At 39.6% G+C, this 23368-nt stretch overlaps 1 protein-coding gene across 1 annotated transcript in view; it reads right to left on the minus strand.

Moving 5' to 3' along the window:
* Positions 1–23368, minus strand: part of ctnna2 (catenin (cadherin-associated protein), alpha 2) — a 336749-nt gene that overhangs the window by 25194 nt on the left and 288187 nt on the right. The window contains exons 10-13 of the mRNA XM_085276809.1: positions 17312–17404; positions 15356–15512; positions 14639–14839; positions 112–263 (exon numbers count right to left, since the gene is read on the minus strand). Of these exons, the coding sequence (XP_085132935.1) occupies positions 112–263; positions 14639–14839; positions 15356–15512; positions 17312–17404 (603 nt within the window). The remainder of the gene's footprint in view (positions 1–111; positions 264–14638; positions 14840–15355; positions 15513–17311; positions 17405–23368) is intronic.

Below are 23368 nucleotides of genomic sequence, written 5' to 3' on the forward strand. Positions count from 1 at the left end.
CTTTTTTTTTCTGACGGGCAATTCAAAACACTTTGACACTATCGCTGAGCATTTCAAAGTATCTCAGCTAGTCTTTCCCTTTTGCTCTCTTGCAGAACATAATGGACGTACCCTTATCATGAGGACGGCTTTCCTGACGTCGCGGACGCCATCGTAGACCAAACGGGATGCATCAATGAACTCGTTCTCCTCAAAGGGCTGTGGGGGATTCATACTCAGTGCCTCGATAGCTACTTCCACTTGTTCAGCAAATCGGGGCATTACTGCAGGAAGAAAGAGGTAATGGAAGTAGAGATAGAGAACAAAAGAGAGACAGGAGGTATGGGTTTATCACTTTTTTCTATGATAGGTGAAGGATTATGATTAAGTAAAGGAAAATATATAAGAAAACACAGCTATGACTGTGCTGTTTCTCTATCCAAGGACATGGCTACCACTGTCTTCAAAATGTCTCGCAGCACATTCTTCATCAGTCTGTGTTCACTTCTGGAATGTCACCCTAAACCTCTTTATAAACAACAATATGCCATTCACACACTGCACACCAATTAGCTACTCCACATCGGCTTACCCGGCACGGAGACTGACCTGTCTCTCCCAGATCGGTTTGTTTTTTTTTTTTTTTTTTTTTTTTTTTATTAATATTTTTGGATGGACAGAAACATTAATAAATAAATATACAACTGCAATAATCATACTGTCAGTTCTCTGTCCGTTTCTAAACAAACAAACAAACTAAGACAAGCAAACAAACAACACACTAACAAACAAAAAAAAAAAAAAAAAAAAAAAAAAAAAAAAAAAAAATTACATAAATAAATAAATAAATAAAATAAATAAAACCCAGGAGAAACAAAATAATACACCGCCTCCTGGAAAACATCAGCAAAAACAAAAACGAATAAGGGTAAAACCCCCTGGTGCAAAAAAAAAAAAAAAAAAAAAAAAAAAAAAAAAAAAAAGACAACAACCAAAATACCAATGACACATGAAATATCCCTCTAAGAGACCATTTATCATAATGTCTAAGAGACATTGTCAATGTACCGCAAAAAGGGACCCCAGACCTGCTCAAAAATATCTTCTCTTCCCTTCATTCTATACATAACCCGTTCATATGATGCCATCCTAGACATTTGTTCGGTCCATTCCTTGAAAGAACAGGGGCTGGATGACTTCCAATGCCTAAGAATTACCCTGCAACCAGTTATAAAAGCCAGACGCATCCACAATCTCTGTTTTTTTGAGAGAATGTTATCGTCAGGTAGTAGGCCCAGGACGCATATAGCTGGAGATTTAGAAAGATTAAGTTTAAAAATATCATTCACCAAGTTGATGATCCCATCCCACAAATAATCATTTTTCCGACATGTATACAACATATGAACTAGAGTCCCGACTTCCTGCTGACATTTCCAACAAATGTCCTTATCTGCGAGCTTCAACCTGACTAATTTACTGGGTGTCCAATAGTTTCTGTGAAGCAACTTGTACTGGATAAGTTGAGACTGTGTTTCAGGTGAGCAAACATACCATGATGAGATCAGCATCTTCCAACTGTCCTCTGAGATCTGGATACCCAGATCTTTCTCCCAACACCGCCTCAGTCCCCCCAAACTGGGAGCGTGTGCCTCTCTGAAGCTCCCATAAAATTTAGATGCCCTGATTCTGTTATTGTCAGGGGTTGCAAACATCTTCTGAACACTAGATGGAGGGTCTAGATTATTTTTCAAAATGGCTTTAATACAATGTCTTATTTGAAAAAACCTCCAAATTTCCCTTGGATCCAAATTGAATTCTCGTCTGATTTCTGCAAACGATTTCATGCCAGTCTGCCCAAATAGGTCCCCCATCTGATTAATACCTGTCCTAGCCCAGGCCTCCCACCAGACCGGTTTCTTACCTATTAATACTTTCTTATTATACCAAATAGAGGCTCTAGCGGTGAGATAAGGGCTGCTGTTGGTATATTGGTGAGCTCTAAGCCAGGTCTCTTGCATGAAAGACAGTACTGGATCTTTAAACGGTACTGGCCTTCCCTTCTGAGTAAGGAAGGCCTCTAAAGACGAAGGGGCCACAAGACTTTCCTCAATCCCAACCCATGATGGCTTATCAGTAGAGGAATTATGTATCTTAACTAACTGAGAGAGGGAGAAAGCATAATGATACCAGACCATCTTAGACAATGCCAACCCACCACTCTCTTTAGCAGCATATAATTTAGACCGATTGAACAATGGCTTTTTACCTGCCCACACAAAACCCTCTACACATGTATTATAAAGCTTTAGCAAATTATGTGGGACTGCTATCGGTAACATGTGAAGAAAGTACTGAAGTTTAGGGGCAATAATCATCTTCACCAAATTAATTCTGCCCAAAAGGGACAGATTTATTTTAACCCAATTCTGCAACAGCGAACGGATGTTTTGAATCACTGGGGAAATATTTACTTTCATTATGTTGTCTAAACCAGGGGTCAATTTAATCCCCAAATAAGTCAGACCCTCGGGCATCCACTTGAAATGCCATGAACTCCTCATAACAGGCGGACACAATTTAGAAATAGGCATAGCTTCAGACTTAGACCAATTTATAGTGTATCCAGAGATTACAGAGAAAGAATCAATAATTGAGGAAATTGCAGGAACGGCCTGTTCTGGGTTAGTTGAAATCAGTAAAATATCATCTGCATACAAAAAAGTTTTATGTTCTTCTTGACCCAAATCCACCCCTCTAATTTTCTTACATTCACGTAAAGCTATGGCTAAAGGCTCCAAAAACAGAGCAAAAATGAGAGGTGATAAGGGTGAACCTTGTCTAGTACCCCGACTTAACGAAAATGAGGGTGACATTATCCCATTGGTAATAACTGTAGCCATTGGATCTGTGTATACCACCTGAATCCACTGCCTAAAAAAGGGACCGAAACCAAATCTCTTCAAGGTATGAAACAGAAAAGGATACTCAACTTTATCAAAAACTTTCTCTGCGTCCAAAGAGAAGGCAACGACAGGGTCTAGTTTAGTCCTGCTCTTCCAGAGTATATGCAATAACCTACGTAGATTATCCGCAGAGCTTCTATTTTTCACAAAACCGACCTGATCCCTATGCACCAAATACGGAAGAACTTTTTCAAGCCTAAAAGCTAATATCTTAGAAATAATTTTTTCATCCACATTAATTAATGAAATTGGGCGATAATTCCCACAATGCTGTGGGTCTTTCCCTTTTTTATGTAATAACGTGATCACTGCCGATCGCATACTAAACGGTAGTCTCCCTCTTTGAAACGCATCTTGATATACCGACAGTAGTCTTGGAGCTAGTTCGTCCACAAACACCTTATAAAAATCTGATGGAAATCCATCATTACCTGGAGATTTACCCACTCTAAGGCTGCCGATTGCCTGCTTAACTTCAATTAATGTAATCTTACCTTCTAATATACTTCTTTGATCTTCCGACAGGCTGGGAATTTTAATAGAAGAGAAGAAATCTGACAGCCTCTGTTCCTCCACCAGTCCATTAGAAGTGTACAGCTCCTGATAATATTTAGTAAAAATATCATTTATTTCTTTTTTACTAGTAGTCAACTTATTATTATTACTAGGATCAAAAATAGATGGTATAAGGTTACTAGATTTTATCTGCTTAACCCTGTGTGCCAACATTTTACCTGTTCTCTCCCCTTGTTCAAAGTACTTCTGATTTAGACAAAACATTGCATATTCCACTTTTTTCTCCAATATGCTATTCATCTCAAATTTAAATTTAATTAATTTGTTCCATAAGTCCCTCTCTGGGAGCAACATATGTTGTTTTTCAAGCTCCTTGATATCCTGTTCCAACTTCATCAGCTTATCCCTCTCAGCTTTTTTAATCAAGGAGCAATATTGAATAAGGCGCCCCCTCAAATAGGCCTTAAAAGCATCCCAGGTCATTCCAACGTCGTCAATAGAGCCCTCATTGTACAACCAAAACTCCTTTATCATTTCCCTTATACATTCGCAATGACCCTTATTCTTCAGTATTGAGTTATTCAAGCGCCACCTAGGTGACGGTTTAATATTATCAGTGTCAGTAAGAACAAGGTCAATGGGAGCATGATCCGATATAGCAATGTTACCAATAGAGGACCCAATAGTTTGACTTGCCAAGGAACGGGACACCAAAAAGTAATCTATCCTGGAGTAGGTTGAGTGAGGATGCGAAAAAAAGGTATAATCTCTTTCTTGAGGATGAAGAAGTCTCCATATATCTACTAGACTCAGTTCCTCTGACATCACGTCCACCGCAGCGTTTGTTGGGTCCTTGCTTAGTCCAGTACAAGAAGATTTATCCAATAAGACATCCCTGACCCGGTTAAAATCTCCCCCAATTACAATGTGTGTGTTACCTATAGTCCGCACCATGTTACAGACTTCATGAAAAAATTGTGGCTGAGGAGAATTAGGAGCATATATATTGACCAATGTCATTTTCCGCCCCTGTAAACATGCATCCAAAACCACCCATCTACCCTCCTGATCTGTATAATGCTTAAAGACCTGAAAATCCAAGTTTCTTCTAATCAATATGACCACCCCTCTTTTTCTAGCCGAAAATGCACTAAAATAAACTTGCGCCACCCAGTCTCTTTTAAGCTTTAATGATTCGGCCTCATCAAGATGGGTCTCCTGAATCAGGGCTATATCAGTCTTTTTCTGTTTCAGATATGTGAGGATTTTCTTCCTTTTAATAACATTATGACAACCCGCTATATTCCACGACACAATTTTACATAACTCCATAACACCATGTGAGCCGAATTATTATACAAATTTATCCAGAGGAATATCCCATTTACCCATATAACAACTCTTAGAGCCAGTAACATGAGACAACCCAATGATCCAAAAATTAGGTCTATACAGGACAGTTGGTACCATACCATCAAAACCAACAACAAAACCAAACACGAGAAAAGAGAAAAAAAAAAAAAAAAAAAACAAACAAAAAAACAAAAGAACATGAAAACATAAAAAATCGCAGGTCCGTGGCACTCAAAAAAAATTCCCAGATGGTGTCCCTCCTTACGTCTCCCCCCCCCTCAGAAGTAAACCAACCCATAGCTTATCAAATCCTCTTAATCTACATCACCCGGAATGTTAACCAAATCCAGGCCGCTTAGAAATTGCTTAGCCTCAGCTGGGTTGGAAAACTGATGATACTGGTTATCCACTGAAAAAGTCATAACAGCCGGAAAACGAAGAGAATAGCCAATCTTGTACCCAGATCGGTTTGTGTGTTTGCTGCCATGTGGCACGGGGAAGTGTATGTATGTGTGCGTAACCTGGGAGCTCGCTCAGAGATGTCTGTGTGCTTCAGTGTTACAGCGCAAGGACGCGAGCTCAGCCTGTCAATTCACAATGCCGACGAAGGGAAACAATTTCATCAAAGTCTTTTCGAGGCAGACAAAAGCCAAGCAACAAAAGAAACGTCCCTACTGACCATAAAAAATGGTTGGTTTTGTTGTCGGTACCCATTGGCTAGACCTGATGGAAGAGCTTTATGTTTTTGTGTCTTCAAATGAATTGTGCTGAATATGCATAGACATTGTTTAATATCCAAAAATACAGACTGAAGGTTTTAAATATTTAGCAGGCCACCTTTCCAAGTAATCTCCTGTTGTGTCACAATAATTGAATTCCAGCTATGATAATGTACTTTTTTTTCTTCTTATGGACTTTGTGCTGTAGCAAATTATCATAACAAAAGCAAAGGCTTACCTAGAAAGCCAGTTGCCAGCTAGAAAAAGGTGTCCATTTACTGTAGATTTGTGGGTCTCTTTTCAAACATTTCATTACAGTAGCACAAATAGAAAAGTATTTTCTTTGAATCCGGAATAGATATTAGAAAATGACTTTATGTACAGAAGGACTGGGTGAGACAAAGAGAAGGACATACTGTTTTATGTGTTTTAGGGAAAAAAACATTCAGCTGCTTTAGAAGTAATAAGCAACAAATGTGTATCAATGGAGTGGATTTTTGAAGTGCTGATACTATGAATAGTTTAAGACAACAGAGGAGAAGACAGCTCTAATGAGCACAGAGAGATAAGAAAAACTGTGGAAAAGACAAATGAGGTATTGCAGTTTGGCCAGAGAGCCATGTTTGTGATTTTATTAGCATCTTCCACACTCTCGCCTCATTCTGACATGAAGAGTGAACTAAATCAATTAACTAGCTTGCACTAAAGGTGTATGAATCTGCAGTGTGCTTATTTGTCTGATATAAAACATACGGTATATTTCACCAAACATAAAAGGCACTACAAAAAAGTCTCTCCCCTTTTCTTTTCATTTTTAATTCAGTTTAATCCACTTACTGGAGAAGCGTAAAATAGGCTTTTGGGAATTGCTGGGAAGGCGTTTTAAATAGAAATATTTAAATGTTCTCTGTGCTCTTAATGAGCAAAGTTGCTGATGGTAAGGAGCAATTTCACTCATTCCAGTTGAAAAATGATGAAGGGAATTAAATGTGACCATGTAGGGATGGATTTTTTTCACCCTCTAAGCTTAAGCATACTTTAAGTGAGAAGTTATGGAAGTACAATGAATGCCTCAAACCTCAAAGCTAACACGGTGCGCACCTGTGCCATGTTTAACAAGATTTAAACAGCACAATCTGCACAGTTCCTGATTTCTAAGCCACAAGATTCAAATTAAGACGGCTACATTTAGACAATCAAACACACAGCAAAACTGCACAGAAGCACGCACTTACATTCAACAGGTGAACACAAAAATATCTCCAAATCGATGACGTTGGCCCACTCGGACGGAAAATTTTAACAAGTACAAGTTTGTGAACAAGGTTTCCAAATCTGTGGTACTTTTTCTGCACTTTTGTGGCAAAAAAAAATCAAAACAAACAAATAAAAAAAAATAAGCATGTGCATATTGAACACAATTATTTATATTGTGTGACACTACTACACCTGCATGTTACAACATTGTTTGGCCTACTCATGATGATAGCAAACTGCAATTTAATCATAGTGAGAGAAGTAAAAAAACAAGGGGTGGTAGATGTTGTTTATATCCTAAAAATGGGTCATTTGAACCCTTTGCTAAGTGGTTGCTAGGCGGTGTGATGGTGCCATAACATACAATCGATATTTCAACTTCTGCTGATATAAATTAGATCATAGTGTTGTGAAATGTAAATGATGTGAGGCTTTTATAAAGCGTTAGTGATGCATAAATAACAAAAACGGATCATTTTAGCCTGTTGCTAGGTGGTTTGCTCAACTCCTGACGACCAAAGCAAAAAATAAACACACAGACAGACAGAGACTTTGGATATTAAAGTAAGATATCATATATCACAGCAACAAAGTTGCATTTTATCCAGTTTCAGATCAATTCTTTCCACAATTCCCCAACACAGTCTGTTTCAAAAGAAAACAGAAAAAACAACAACAAAAAATAAAAGCACTCCCAAGCAATGCTGTAGTATGAAGCAGGTTTGACAGAGCTGCCTTACTTTCTGTTAGCTGACTTGATAAATTCTAAATATTAAAAGATAATGGTTATCTCGACAGGGGTTTTCTACTTTCTTTGTTAACTTTAGACTCTCCGAAGAGACATGAGACATTAGAGGGACAGGTGATAGAACTCTACAAAGAACAGGAAAAATATAATGCCATTGTTTACCACTCTTACAATTATCCACCCATTTACTTATTGTTTTCATTTCCTTATTGCCCTGTTACTTACATTCTAAGACAATATAACACAGACACATCGTTAATACTAAGCTATTACTTGGGTACTGCTTATTATTTAATTACATGGTATTTACTTTATCACGTTATTACATGACATTTAAAGCTGCTACATAACGTGCAAACCAAAAGTGTGACTATTAATTCACAAAGTAATATATATTAAGTTTTACTCCACAATGTTACCTGTGTCAGCAACAGGAACGCAGAGTGGCAGAGTTTGAAATATTACTCTTTCTGGGTCACATGATGCTGTGTAAACTTCAAATACAGTGGCTTGCAAAAGTATTTGGTCCCCTTGAACTTTTCCACATTTTGTCACATTACAGCCACAAACATGAATCAATTTTATTGGAATTCCACGTGAAAGACCAACACAAAGTGGTGTACACGTGAGAAGTGGAACGAAAATCATACATGATTCCAAACATTTTTTTTTACAAATAACTGTAAAGTGGGGTGTGTGTAATTATTCAGCCCCCTGAGTCAATACTTTGTAGAACCACCTTTTGCTGCAATTACAGCTGCCAGTCTTTTAGGGTATGTCTCTACCAGCTTTGCACATCTAGCGACTGCAATTCTTGCCCATTCTTCTTTGCAAAACAGCTCCAGCTCATTCAGATTAGATGGACAGCGTTTGTGAACAGCAGTTGTCAGATCTTGCCACAACGTTATCAAGGGTTGCAAGTTTGGTTAGGAATCTGCATTCATAAACCAAACGCATCTACTAAACTACTACACTTACACTGGTAGGGATAAGGCCTAGCCAGCAACTCTCATACTGGTAAGGCTTTAAACCTTATCAGTATTCAAATGTATAGTTTTTTGACAACTATTGATGGGATACAGAGGGAGAAATTGGAACAGTGCTGAATTAATGATGGTCACATGAACAATTTCATGCGCATTGTTTTAATATTATTTCCATCATCCCTGCACAAGTTATATAAAAAAAAGCAACAAAAAAGAAAAAAACCCTGCCATCTGCCTCTGGCTGTGGATGGTGTTGTGTTCACTCACTATGATAGAATAAAATGTTTTCCTCAAGAAGCCTCAGCCCATTTGGTGAGCTGTAATTGTCATGCGTCACTGTAATTGGCACAGTTATTTCAAAGCCAGTGAGGCCAGAGATGTGATTCATATAGACAATGAGACCAGTGGTACAGTTTTGTTTTCTGGTAATGCGATTAACACTCACAATCTAGAGATAAAAACAAGCGTAAATACTAACCTCCTAGTACAGTACACTGGTGTCTGCTAAATGAGCACATCCACCTATTCAAACAGGGAACGTGTGACCGAATGAGAATTTGAGAAAAGGGCAAATGTTTGAAAACACGAAATACCATGTGACTAAACCTTAATTCTTTAGTCGGACCATAATTCGCCTGGTGTAATTTACAAAAGCAGAATGGGAGAGGAAACAGGGTGGGAAGGGTTGCAAAACATGGTGCGTCAAGAATAGCTAGGGGCTTAATAACAGCAGCCCACGAAATTGAAAATTATAGAAGCTTTTATAAAACATATTACTGTCATTAACCTTCATCCCTGTCCTACACGCACTGCGGCCAAGCAGCATCGCCCCTTATCTGCTGCTTGTATTAATTCCCTGCACAGGTAGGCACAAAAATGTGACCAAAAAGAAACAATCAGTGTTTTCCAAATGAGAGGTCAGATCCACTTCCTCTCTCATATTGGCTAGATATTCAAGAGCGTTGCAATTTATCTGTTCAATCAGATCATTCTCTAGAGTTAAAACTGCGTTTTCTCAATTTAGTGCAGGTGATGAATGGGAAAAGGCTAATTTCTGGCATGCACTACGTAACACTCAGCAAGGCCTTTAAAATCTAATGCTACTGCACTTACATAAAGCAAAATCACTAAATGCGCTTTAAGATATCCACACAGCTTGCATAGCCACTTCCTAATTTTGAAAACGTTGAACTTAACAGCTTTGATGATCGGCGGTCGAACCACAAAGAGAATGTGCTGTATATGATGCTCCTCCTGCTTACTGGTCTCCTCTCCTTCACTCTAACCTTGGTTAAATTGTTCCACCTACCTCTTCCTACTGCACTGCTATTCTCATAGCAATTTCCTCATCAGTACTCTCTCCCAACTTCTGCCTCTCTTTACGCACTGATTGAAAGGCCCCACCTCCTCTCCTTGCAAGCTTAGTTTGCCATCTGCTTCACATTCTGGTTAAAGACTCTTTTCCTATCATTAAAACAATAGACACAGATTCAAAAATTATAACTCATTTATCTCAACAACCGTGTTGTACACTTATGGGCCATATAAAAAACGCCATTTTCAGTGTTAAAAAAAATGATAAAAACCACTGATTCACTTCCACATTTCCCCTTAACAGTTATTTTTTAGAGACACAGTCAATGAAAGGTCTTTAGTTTTCTTCATTAGACCCTCCACTTGGCATTAACAACTGGCTTCTTTGGGTACATGTGTGAATGTGCCCAACACACTGATGAGTCATTAAAAGCAGATTGTTCCTGCATATGGACCCATTCCATTAGCACGTGCATCTCTGTGAATGTGTCCTACACTTGGAAACTTTGGCAGTTAAGGACTCCGGTGGTCTGGACTGACATTTAGCCTTCCAAACAGAAACAATTGCAGGCTTCCTTTTTCCTTTTCTGCATATAAAGCGAGGAAGTGGTAGCTTGAGCACTCTACTTGAGATCAGATCACTGAAGGCGCATGTTAATGCGCCAGGTATGAGCCGAGCCTTAGTGTCTGATGCACTTCCTTTTAGTGCTCTTGATCCACTGATTTACAGGCATGACATGTGGGTGGCAGTGTGTCCGTGTGTGTTATTACTCACTGCACTCACTGCAAAACCCTGGCTAAATCCTATTTACTGTGCCCTGATGTAATAACAAGGAGCAACATCACCCTGCTACCTAAATGGCACTCTGACTTAGGCAATATATCAGTTTTTTAATCTACCCTCTCCAGGCACCACATTAATGACCAACTTAAAAATTTGTCCCTTCTTTTGAGGAGAAGATTAGTCTAAACCAAGGCAGTTAGTGGGCAGAATAGTGTATCAGTAAGGAAGGAGGGAGAGGAGGAAAGAGAGGGAAGCCATAACCACTTTCCCATTAGGCTATTGATTTTTCTCTCTCTCAAGGACACGCTTCAGTCCCGGGCCCATGTGTAGACTGTCTGTCAGGAATCTATAGCTAAGCTTTACACTGAAGAGTTGTGAGCCTTGGCTGCTTGTGTTTTGGCCTCGGCATAAATCTGGCCACACTCGAAATGAGAAAGAGGGATGGGCAAATTGAGACAAGGTCAAAGGGTAGGTAGCTGTGATGAGCGCTGTGTGCCAGCTGTCAGAAAGAAAGGCAAGTGGCTGTGATTGGCATGAGTGGCTGTGGGCATAAACACAGGAGCAGTCCAATAAAAACACAAATAGCCAACGCAAAACACACAACTACCCACATACGCACACTTACACCCACACACACTTGCAGAGACAGAGTAAAGGGATAAATGTTTTACACATGCTCACCACTGGAGGAAAGTTAAGAAAAAGAAAACACATCAATGAATTCCACTAAAATCCTTGCGCAAATCGCTTAGTGAAATCCTTGGTGACAGCTATTGATTTTTTGGTGGAGTCTAGTTAATTGGGCTCAGTACCCTCTAAAAACTGTGTGGTCCTATATCCCTTCCCTTTGTTCAGCTACACTTAATCATCTTTCCCCCTAGCTATAGATTTCTCCTTGACTGTGTTCAAATCCATAGACATCAGGTCTGTGAGGACGGAGGGGAGAGGGAGGCAAAAGTTCACAAGGATCAATAAGTGCTTTATGGTCCAGATCAGATGTGCATGGTAGCCCTTAAAACCCCCCAACTACTGCTAAGACGGAAACTGGAAGGGGAAACACAACAGCTCTTCATCAAAGAGAAATATGGAGCCAATGAAACATTCGTCTAACACGGTTGCTAATTCCCCACCTTAACGTCTCAATTAGCGCCCAAATCATGAGGAGACCTTGTTAAAATTAAAGACAGAAGCCCTCCCAAAGGCCCGGCATCTCGAGAAAACGCAACAAAAATTTGTTTGGTGCATATTCTTTCTGTGAAGAAGAAATCACCTCAGCCCTGACCTTAATGTGAAGTCGCCTTGAACCTGTGTTTTAAACAAGTCTGTTTATCTGTGGGTATAGCAAAGTGCAAGGTCACCACAGTTGACTAAATCTAAACCAAAAACTAGATCAAGGTGTGAAAATGTATTTCCTTTAGATTTACTTTTTTCTTTCCCCTGAAATCTGAGGCTGTCACGAACAACAGTGTAAAGTTTGCGCGCACACATAATCCTCATCTGCAAAATGGGAAGTGTTACATAAGTTAACAATCATTTCCTTTCATTGCCTACAGTGCTAAATTTACAGGAGAAATTACCGCCCTGCATCTATCAAAAACGCTGCAAAATACAGCCTGCGTGAAGTAGGAAACTGTGTAAGTGACGTCACCCCATCAACAGCTCTCGATTTGTTGGTGTTAGTAACACTGACATAATGCTTCTTCATAGTGCTGACTCTTGCTCCATGGAGGATTAATAAAAGCATGTGACGAGGTTAGAGTCATACAAAATTGACCTCAAGTGTCTGTAAGATAATCACCGCTGAACTCTATCAATTAATTACCCCAATCAATTAAACTGAATCATGCAATAAGTGAACAGAATGTGTTTAAAGTACCATATAACTAATACTGTAAGTAGACTGTTATGGTGGGGTTCAGCGCCAGAAGAGGGTCTCAGACAGATGGCGGTGTGAACACACGTGGCACACCTAATGCTGTTTGCGACTTATCAGCTAGCAGGGAGGGGAGCTGATTGTGTCTCTCAATTATCCCGGCAGATGAAAGTAACGAGCGAAACAATAGATATACCACCTCGCTAAATGGGCTCTAATGGGAGAGATAGAAAGCCGAGTCGGAAGGATGGGTGAGAATGGAGAAAATATAACAAGGAGGGGAGTTGCTGCTGTGCTGATGTGAAAAGGGATTGTGGTCAGATTTTATTCTCGTGGACAGGTAATTGCTAAATTACTTCTCTCCTTTCATCCTGCATTTTTTTTTGGGGGGGGGAGGGTTTGGCCTTCTTTCATGATACCACATTTTAAAGGCGTATTATGGTATATTTTTAAGGGATTGGCTAAGACAGTATTTCATAGCAAACGCTGCACATTTTCTATCTTCCTTGCTTGTGTCTAGAAACTTTGTAAACAAGACAAAGTAACACAAAATCACATTAAAAACAGAAACTGTCACCAGTCTGCTTCTCTGAGTATTGCAGGAATGTTTTTGTATGAACAATCGCTGTAACATTTGGAGTTGTCACGTGAACGGCCCTGGCAAAAATGAACAAATTGTTTCTACTGAGACTTCTCTGCATTTTTCATGTGGCACGTCTTCACCGGTGCACATATCGTCAAGAACTCTGCAAAAGCTTTCACCTTCTTCCAACTCGCAAATAATACTAGGCTGCAGCTCAACACCTGCGCTGAAAGTGGAAACGTTGCAAACGCGCTGAAGCAATGTCAAAGTTTAGCTTTAAGTGGTGTAGGTGGTGACTGAGTGATACATGTTTTCCTCCTCTGGGCTTGCCGGCTGTACTAACTGTGTACTCAGCCCTGCTGATGTTACCACCTCCTGTACATACTCACTTTCACAGATGCTTTCTGTATATGTTACACTGTTTCCTGTAACCACAGTCAGGAAGTAGACTCAGATCTACAATATACTACACTGCAATGTCTAAAGTATTCCCTCACCCATCCAAACCACTGAATTCAGGTGTTTCGACTACTTTAATGGCGACAGTGTATAAAATTAAGCAGGTAGGCATACAGACTGCTTCTACAAACACTTTTGAAAGAATGGGTCGCTCTCTGGAGCTCAGTGAATTCCAGCGTGGCATTGTGATAGGATGCCACCTGTGCATCAAGTCCAGTTGTGAAGCTTCGTCGCTACTAAATATTCCACAGTCAGCTGTTAGCTGTCCATAAAAACATGGATGAACAAAACACCATTGGGATAACTAGAGCAGAGACTGCAACACAGGCCTTCTTGTCCAACATCAGTGTCTGACCTTCTGGAATAATTAAAATTAAATTTTAATTAAAAATTAAAAATTCCCATGAACACACTCCCAAACCTTGTGGAAAGCCCTCTCAGAGGAGTTGAAGTTGTTATAGCAACAACGGGTATTCCAGCACCATATTAAAAGCATTTTTCTGTTGTACCTTGTTTTTTTACTATTATTATTAAATTTTTGTAATATATATCTACAATCTGCTTTTCTTTTTGACCCTTGTGCTGCTGATTGAATTCCCCCAGTATGTTCAGAGGTAAAAACTACTGAGACAATATAAGAATTCAAAGTTGTCTCCTAAACAAGGATTTGGAAATGTGTTCATTGTTTGATCGGCCTGGCACTGAGACAAATGCAACTTTCCTGGAAGATGACATTGGACAGAGGCTGTAAATGAATAAATAAAAGAGTGAGAGCGGATAAGACTTTCTGTTAGAGCCAGGAAACTAATCAAAACTTTAGACACTGGACACAGAAGCAGTCAAGTCGTATCTGTGAGACCAGACTGGTGAACTAATGTAGCTTCTACATGTGTGCGCGTGTGTGTGTGTGTGGGTGCATATACGTATGTGTTTCTATATGTTAGGCTATTCCTAAAAGTAGCTTGGCTTGCCAAAAAGCTTGCAGCAAAATATTTTGACACAGGGTGAAGCACAGTGTATGCATCGTACTAGTAATACATTAAGCTATGGCTCATTGTGGATCTTCTGCAGCTACACAGGCTCTGTGTACAGCGCACTAACCAGTCTCAGACAGGAGCTTGATGGACTCCAGCACACGCTCGGTGTAGACCCCGGGCTCATAGTTTTCCATCTCAGCGTTAATGATGTGGACCACGCGAGCAGCTCGGCCCCGGATAGCTCCAGCAGTTCGGTCAAGAGTGTCCACATCGCCCTCTTGGAGAGCTATTACACATTTGTTGACATCCTCAAGGATGTGGTTCTCTTGAGAGTGAGAGAGAGAGAAAAGATGACAGTGAATGAAAGTGGGAAACAAAAAATGAAAACGACCCAAGGATTCTGTTGTTGAGAGACATAATTATTGTTTAATAAACAGATTTTCCTGGAAATCAAACTCATTTTTATCTTTGAGTGTGGATATACTGTTGAGTTTATTTCTCCAAGAAACATGTTGATTATGGATAAAATTTAATACCTGTTGCTTTTTTTGGACACCATCCCACCCCCGTCCAAAAAAAAAAAAAATTTCTTCTGCCTTTTGATGGTTTTTTTCTAGTTCACTGTATTTTGCTTCAAATGCTGTGATTTCTTATTTTTTATTAACTAAATAGTAATTTTGTTTTTCACATCAAGCCTCCATAGAGATTTTTTGTGAAAATTTGGTACCAGAGAACACAAGCAACAACACTCAATAACTCACTCGCTTCAAGCGAAAATCAGGAGCATGTGGAACATTTGCTTCAATCAGTCAGTCTGTGAGGAATTTGTGCTGGCTCATACCTGACACAGAAAGGAAATCATCCACAGAAGTGATGTCATCCACAGCCTCAGTCAAGATGCGCACTTGTTTCTCCCACTGATCTTTGAAAACATCCATGTTGTCCTGGGCCACCTTGCTTTGGGGGCGGGCAGCCAGAGTGAGTGCAGCATTGATGACCTGATATGGGACAAGAAACGTTTGCAGTAGCGTAGGTGTACATGTGTGCTTTTAAAATGAAGTCTTAAAGACATTTCTGCACATCTGTGAGTCATTTCAGGAGAAAAGACATCTGTACTAGTTTATATATAAGATATATAAGAACATACAGCACGGTGAAACAAAGTCTGGCTATCATGTCAAGACTCTGACACTGTGAGGTGAACAGTGTGGCAGCAGTGGCACAGTAGCTGAGTGCTATGCTCTTTCTCGTAGTCATTAAGGTTTTCAGTCTATGCTGTGGCCTGCTAGTAGCAGCTACAGCTACAGACTAAAAGGATTTAGCAACCAAACGTTTGCCACATTTGCTGTGAGATAAAAAAAAGATATGCTTGAAATATATTGTTAATTGCACAAATGTAATAAATGATGCAGAATCTTTTACAGCTTAAAAAAGCAAGGCTTAAAGAAAGCACAAGACCTTGATATGTGCAAGGTAAACCCTTCAGCTTTAGGACAAAGAAAAAAATAAGATAAATACTTCACAGGGATATAGGGATGATAAAAATAATACCGGCCTTATCGTGTACTTTGAAATACCAATAGACAATATTTTAGCTACCCAAGGGAAGTAGCAATAGCTCCTTTGGAAAATGAAAGTGCTCTCCTCCTCCTGCTTTTGTTCCACAGTCAAACCCTCACTTTCCCGGGGGATTTCATACCCGGAGGCAGTTAGCAGAGTTAGTACCACCAATAAATTGTTCAATAAACACTTACTGCATAATGAAAAGTTAAAGCAAATAACTTGGGTACTGCCACTTTAACAACAAGGACCAGTTTATTTATTTTTTTTGTGCCTTTGCTTTCTCACTTTGTGCTTTTTAGATTTACTTTTAGTGAAATGAATCTGATCTAGATTATGATCTGAACATGGCAGTCACTGAGGCAGTGTGTGTGTGCACGACTGCGTGCATTTGCACGTGTAAAGAATAACCAGTCTGGTTTAACTCTACTTGGAACAGATGGAAATACCTCTCTTTGTTGCACCTCCTCTTTGTTCCCTCTACTCCAGTCACAAAGCCTATGTCTATTATGTTTTTTAATCTGCCTGTGTTCAGCTGTGCCAAGCAGTGTCAGGGGACAGCGCCTCTCCAAGTTTTATAAGTTAGTTGGTCTCGGTAGGTACGGGTAGAGGAGACTGCACATTAGATCATGAATCTTAAAATCAACCTCCCTTCTCCATTTCTCATTCTCGTTACAATGTTTGGTCCTGTGTGGATAAGGCTTACTGTTAACCTTGGAAACAACTGATGGATTTCAACATCCTCCTTTGTTTCTTCCTGCGAAACAGGACTACAATGTCCTCCTACACATTATTCATAGCTTTTCCTCCAAATCCGACAACTACAACCTCTTTCCTTTAATATTCCTAAATATTACACTTTCATAAATCAGTAATTAAATATAGAAAAGTTCCTTAAAAGAACATTTTGATTTGATCTTATGTTAAGAATTTGTATTTTATGTAGTGCTGTCAGCGTTAATCTCGTTAAAATGACGTTAACGGCATAATGGCTTTAAAGCGGCAAATCTCCGTTAGCGAGTTAGCGCGGAACGCCCCGTACGTGGGGCTGCACGGCGTCGACGCATTAGCACGGTTAGCTCGTTAACGCGTTAGCACCGTGCAGCCCCACGCAATCTGCGCTAACTTGCTAACTGAGATTTGCAATGTTGATTCGGTTATGGGGTTAATGTCGTTTTAACGAAATTAACGCTGACAGCACTAATTTTATGTGATGTAGGTGTTTTAAAATCCTCACCTGTGGACACAGGCTGTCGATCTGGGTGGCGGCCATTCGTACCAACTTCACGCCCTCTTCATTGTTGGAGATGGAGCATGCCAAGTTGGCCACCTGAATAAAACAAACACAAAAAAGAGACCTAGCTGTTTTAATCTTGAAACTGTTAGCATTGAGGAAAACAAAAAGAAAAAATGTTGTGCCTCTATCAAGCGGTCATGCTCCAAAAAGGATATCTTCATCTTTTTCAAGACTTTTGCTGCAGCAAATATTTCTGCATGCTGGCCATAAATTCCTGTCTAAACCAGTTTCAATTTAAGTTTGAGGGCCACAAGTGGCAAAACATTTTATTGTGTAGTTGAAGGTAGAATTCAACAGTCTGAATTAAAGCAACCAAGTTCCAAAATTATACTCCAGTACAGGCCAGTACAGTCTATTCTTTGTGTACAAAACTCCCTGCCTGTGTATTCTCTCCACAGCACAGCAAGGCATCAGTGAGAAACGAGGGGGGATTTTGTATTAAAAATACTGTAACTGTGATAAAATCCCACTTGATTGGTGTAATTGTGACTCACACTTGGTGTGTTGTAAAGTTAGAAAGCAATTTTGAACAACAAGAGGACAGAAGATTTTATTCTCTATTATCTGCAAATGAAAAGTAAGGGTTTGTGTTTCATTGTCCATATGAACATGAGTGTTTACCTATCATTTAATATGCAAATCTGGGTTATCTTTGTATCATTATTTGTCCAACTGAAACATTTGTGTTTGTACTGTACATTCATTTCTTAGGTATGCCTGTTAAGCTGCTTGTTAATACCAATCTCTAATAAGTCCTGTCCTAGGAGCTCAATGTGTTTAGTCATTTCGACACGGTGAAGACAACCTGCAGGCTGGACCTACTGAAGTTCAAACCGAGCATCTGAATTGGGAAGAAAGGTGATTTAGTTGACTTTGAACATGGCATGGTTGTTACTGCCAGACAGGCTTGTCTGAGTATTTCAGAAACTGCTGAGATCCTCTGCTGGGATTTTCCCGCACGACCATCTCTAGGGTTTACAGAAAATGATCCAAAAAAGAGAAAATATCCAGTGAGCGGCAGTTTGGAGGATGGCCAGACTGTTTTGAGCTCATAGGAAGCCACCGGTGACTCAAATAACCCAAGGTATTCAAAAAAGCATTGCTCAATGCACCACAGGTCAAACCTTGAAGCAGATGGGCTACAGCTGCTGAAAACCACACCGAGTGCCATTCCTGTAAGCAAAGACGAGGACACTGAGACTTTAGTTTCCACAGGCTCATAGAAGATTGGAAAAATGTTGACTGGACTGACAAGTCTTGATTTCTGCTGCAGCATTTGGATGACAGGGTCAGAATTTGGTGTAAATAATATGAGTGCATGGATATGTCCTCCTATGTATCAATGGTTCAAGGCTACTGGAGGAGTAATGGTCTGAGTGATATTTTCTGGGAACACCTTGTGCCTCTTAGTACCAAATAAGCATCATTTAAATGCCACAGCCTACTAGAGTATTGTTGCTGACCATGTCCATCCCTTTATGACCGCTGTGTACCCACTCTCCCGATGGCTGCTTCTAGCAGCATAAATGTGCCCTGTCACAAATATCAAATCATTTCAAACTGGTTTCCTGAATGTGACAATGAGTCCACTGCACTTAAATGGCAGTCACCAGATCTCAATGCAACAGAGCATCTTCTGGGATGTGGTGGAACAGGAGATTCTCATGTATGAACACCCGTAACATCTGCAGCAGATGTGTGACGCTATCACATCAATATGGACCAAAATGTCTGAGGACCTTGTTGAATCTCTGCCATGAAAAATTAAGACACATCTGAAGGCAAAAAGTGGCAAAAGGCAGGCACAACAGAGTAGCATTACCCCTCTTATTTTTAACTGCAGTAATTAGCTGGTATCAGATCAGATTACAGGGCTTTCATTTTCATTTTTCATTAGACAGGCGGTGCACATAGATTTGTAAATGAGCAGCAGGTGACATAAAGCAGATGTTTTTGTGTGTGGACATTTTCTTATGGAAAATAATGGCACAGACGTCTAAAGTATTGCAGTAACATAACTATTTAGGGCATGCACATCAGGTAGGTCTGTGAGAGAGTAGAGTACTGCTGCACCGGCTGAACGTAGATAATAATATTAATTCAGATCCGAACGGCCAAGCTTATCAAATATGTATATGCAATTAGGATTTCAGGTATAAAGCATGACTGGCATGCCTAAATAATCACGGGGCCTGGTGGTGGTGGAGAGAGGTGTTTTATTATATAATTATGTTGCCAGATGGTTTTTATGTATGACACACCCTTAGGTTGATTTATGTCTTTCTTTATATCAAGGCACAGTTTCTTGATCACATGCTTTCAGCTCGAATCCTTTATGGGAGACACACAGAGTCGCTTATCCAAGTTAACTTTTAAAGACTTTGTTGTTAAAAAGCTTCACTTTAAAAACTAAATTAGAAAATCCCATGCCTCTCTAGTTTTTAAACTAATTATAAGAGCTTGACAACATTTCAAGATTTTATATTTTAGTGTCTGCGTGCAGTATTCCTATAAAATATCTGAAACCACCACAGCAATTTTTTGTCTTTATGGCTATGAGGAACAGGGGCACAGTTTGTGCTAGTCCCATGTGAAGTCATCCACAATATCACTGTCTCTCACTGTTAATTTTCATAACTTTAAACTGTTTAAAACCCAACACCATCTCTAAACAAATCACATTTCGGCATGAGCCCAGGCTTTGAAACTGAGCTAAACAGACACATGCCGGTTGGCAGTAAAAGGTGCCAGTCTGCATTAGCACTTCTAGTACTCACACGTCACTGTTTGAGGCAAATTGAGGTAAATCAAATTTGTGTTAGAGGACTCTTGCTTAGAGCTCTGTCTCTTTACTCATGACAGCAATGAGCACATTGATGGATTATAGGCCTTTATGCGAATCAGTGTGTGTATGTGTTTAAAGCGGTGTGTGTGTGTCAGAGAGGGGGGGGGGGGGGGGGGGGGTGAGTGAGAGCCTTCACTTCACATAAACGTGAAAGACGGTTTGCATATTTGAGAGCTACACAAATCACAAATTAAGTTACCTGAGTTACAGCTCTAGCTAAATTTGCATAAGCTTTCTATATTTCTTATAATATTATAATATTTTTGAAAAATCTTTTTCTGTTTGCAAAGCACCTTTGAAATGTACAAGCTTATAAAAATACTTCAACTGATGTTAAAACGCCCTTAAGAGTTTCATTTTACTGCAGTGGACTAAAGCTATTCCCAGTTCCTAACTGAAAAATAAACACTTGCTATTGTGTTGGCAATTAAAATAATTTCTCTCATTAAACACATTAATATGAAAAATGAAATTGGAGTAAATGGACCTATTCCTCTCTGTCACAGGATATTTTTAGCTGTACAGTCGTACTTCTTAGTGCTTAACTTGTTTATCCAGTTAACTTAAAAATACATGGGAATGGGAATTTGTAAAACAGAATGCAAGGACTTTAATACTTGATTAAAACTATATTTTACTGAAGTAGCGTAAACTGATCATGCTGCTGTGACACTTGCAGAATGTGGTTTAGCATTATCACTGGTACCTATTTTGCATTATTACTTAATTCCAGAATTTTATTGGTTGACAGCATTGCAGGCTCGATCAGCTCATCATTGCAACTTCTTGCGATCAGTCGCCAAACTCAATAACTCAGCAATGCAGAAAAGGTTTTACTTAATTTCGTACATATATGTTTGATTTATCTTTGGATGGAGTTCTAACTGGTATTTGTGGATGCAGGGAACGCTGCGTTTGCTGACAATTGTTTTCAAAAGTGTTCTTGAGGCCATGCTGTAATTTCCACTACAAAATTGTGTCTGTTTTTAATGCAGTGCTGTCTGCGGGCCCAAAGATCACAGCTATTCAGCACTGGTTATCTCCTCCAAACAGGCATTTTCTCTTTTAATGACATAATATTTTTGCAGATGATTCCTAAATTCTTTACAATTTTGCATCAGAAAACGAATTTTCTTAAGTACTTAAAATATTTACCCACACTTTCATCCACAGAGTGGTGAACCTCTCCCCACCTGCACTTCTGAAAGACTCAGCCTCTCTGGTATCCTCTTTTCATACTCATGTTACTAATTAACACAATTTGTTGTGAAATGTTCCACCTGTCTGTTTCCTTTTGTGGCAATTAACAATTTCTTGTCTTTTATTGCCACTCTTCTAAATTCAAAATGAACAACAAATTCCAAATGGGGATTAAACTTATAAAGTTAAGATATGGCAGTGTATTTTACACAGCCTTTCTGGAAACAGCAACATTTTTGCTGGCAAAGTGTTGACATGTCATTTGCTTTGTCTCTGCTAAGTAACAAGTTCTCAAGATATAAAACCACAGTGCAGCACCTTTCCCATTCAGAGCTTTTTGCAATTATAGTATAAATGCAGCACCTAACCAGCAGAAAGCAAGACACTGCTCTCTGTCTTTATTTGCTTACATAGTTTCTTATCTCTTCTTCTACCCAGCTTTCTGAGTGCAGCGTTGGCCCTGTGTGTGGCAAAGGGGCAGAGGGCTTTCTAGAGCCTGGAAACATGCCTAACAAGCCCACTCCCACTCCCTCTTACCTAACACAGAGAGCCAGGTCAGGGCCAAAGCTACAAAATCCAGCCAAAACTGCTAATTGCAATTATCTAGGGAAGCACTTCTTCTTTGAGGATTTTTTTCCCTATCAAGGAGGGAAAAATCAAGACAGAAGGTTTGAGACTACACCATGCAAGCCTAATGCTGATACGGTCAAGGATGTTGGAACAGAATAGGCAATTCAAAGAGGCTCGTGTGGGAGTGCACATGCCTGTGTGTGTGTGTGTGTGTGTGTGTGTGTGTGTGTGTGTGTGTGTGTGTGTGTGTGTGTGTGTGAGAGAGAGAGAGAGAGAGAGAAAGGGAGAAATAGAGAGGGAGAGATCCCCGCTGAATGCCCATTCTTCATTTTAGCCTCGAACAAAGAACTATCGATTTTGTCCTTTTGCCCTGCCCTGGATAATCACTTCAATTCTAATTTGATGAAGGTTTCCATGGCACTTGGAGAGATGGGCATTCTCATGTATGCTATCTAAATCACCTAAATGGAGCTCAGTAACTGGAAATAGCTCTGATAGTGTTAAATTTTTTTCAAGTTTTTTTAAACATGAGCTTGTGGCGGTGGACTTCAAATCTATCGCCACAAAGTGATGAGGGTAATACAATAAATAACATCTCAGCAGTCTCTCTTTATTACCGCACTGACTGCATACAGTGCACATAATCAGTCAGTCTTTGAGTAATCTCATGAATATCCTCTGTTGTACCTCTTTATATAATGTACCTTTGAATCAATAACTTTTTTTATTCCCCTTTAAAACAAAATCTTTACAATTTCTTGGTAGAGTAGATAGAAGGAGAAAAGTTAAAGAGCCCCAAAGCAGTTACACTACACAAATAACACTTATAGTTACTTCTACTCTCAAGAACAACTAGCTGAGCTGCCAAGGCAAAACAGCTTTGCCTTGAGTCAAAGCAGGAAGGCAGCTTATACAGTGTCTTTCAGTCACTGTATATGATGTAAGAAATACTTTTTTTTCTGTTACAGTCAACTATCTAGCTGTTAACTAGTTGCAGGGATGGTATTATTTTTTTTAAAGTGGGGGTCTATTAGTTCTGTTACATCCCTTTCACAAAACCACTGCCTTTTACTGCCTCTTTGATACTTATGCAGACACATAAACACCGACATACACTCATACACAGTAAATAAATCAGTCTGTCAACATAGATGGAATAGAACATGCAACAGGGGAAAACAAACTGCAGTGTGAAACAATTACAGGCCAGCTCTCACAGGAGCAATTCTATTTGCTATAGTCAGGAGCTGCCAACTCCCAATAGTAAAGATTTTACATACTGTGTATGGACCAGAGGTGACATAAACGGGTTAAGGTGCATGACCCTAGATAACACAAGCTGTCAAAGTTGCGTGAGGTTCAAGTCTACGGGGGACATAAAG

Source organism: Mchenga conophoros, linkage group LG6, assembly GCF_057382185.1.
Source record: "Mchenga conophoros isolate Kocher_MC1m ecotype Shallow Benthic linkage group LG6, M_conophoros_male_GT1.1, whole genome shotgun sequence".
NCBI classification, from domain to species: Eukaryota; Metazoa; Chordata; class Actinopteri; order Cichliformes; family Cichlidae; genus Mchenga; species Mchenga conophoros.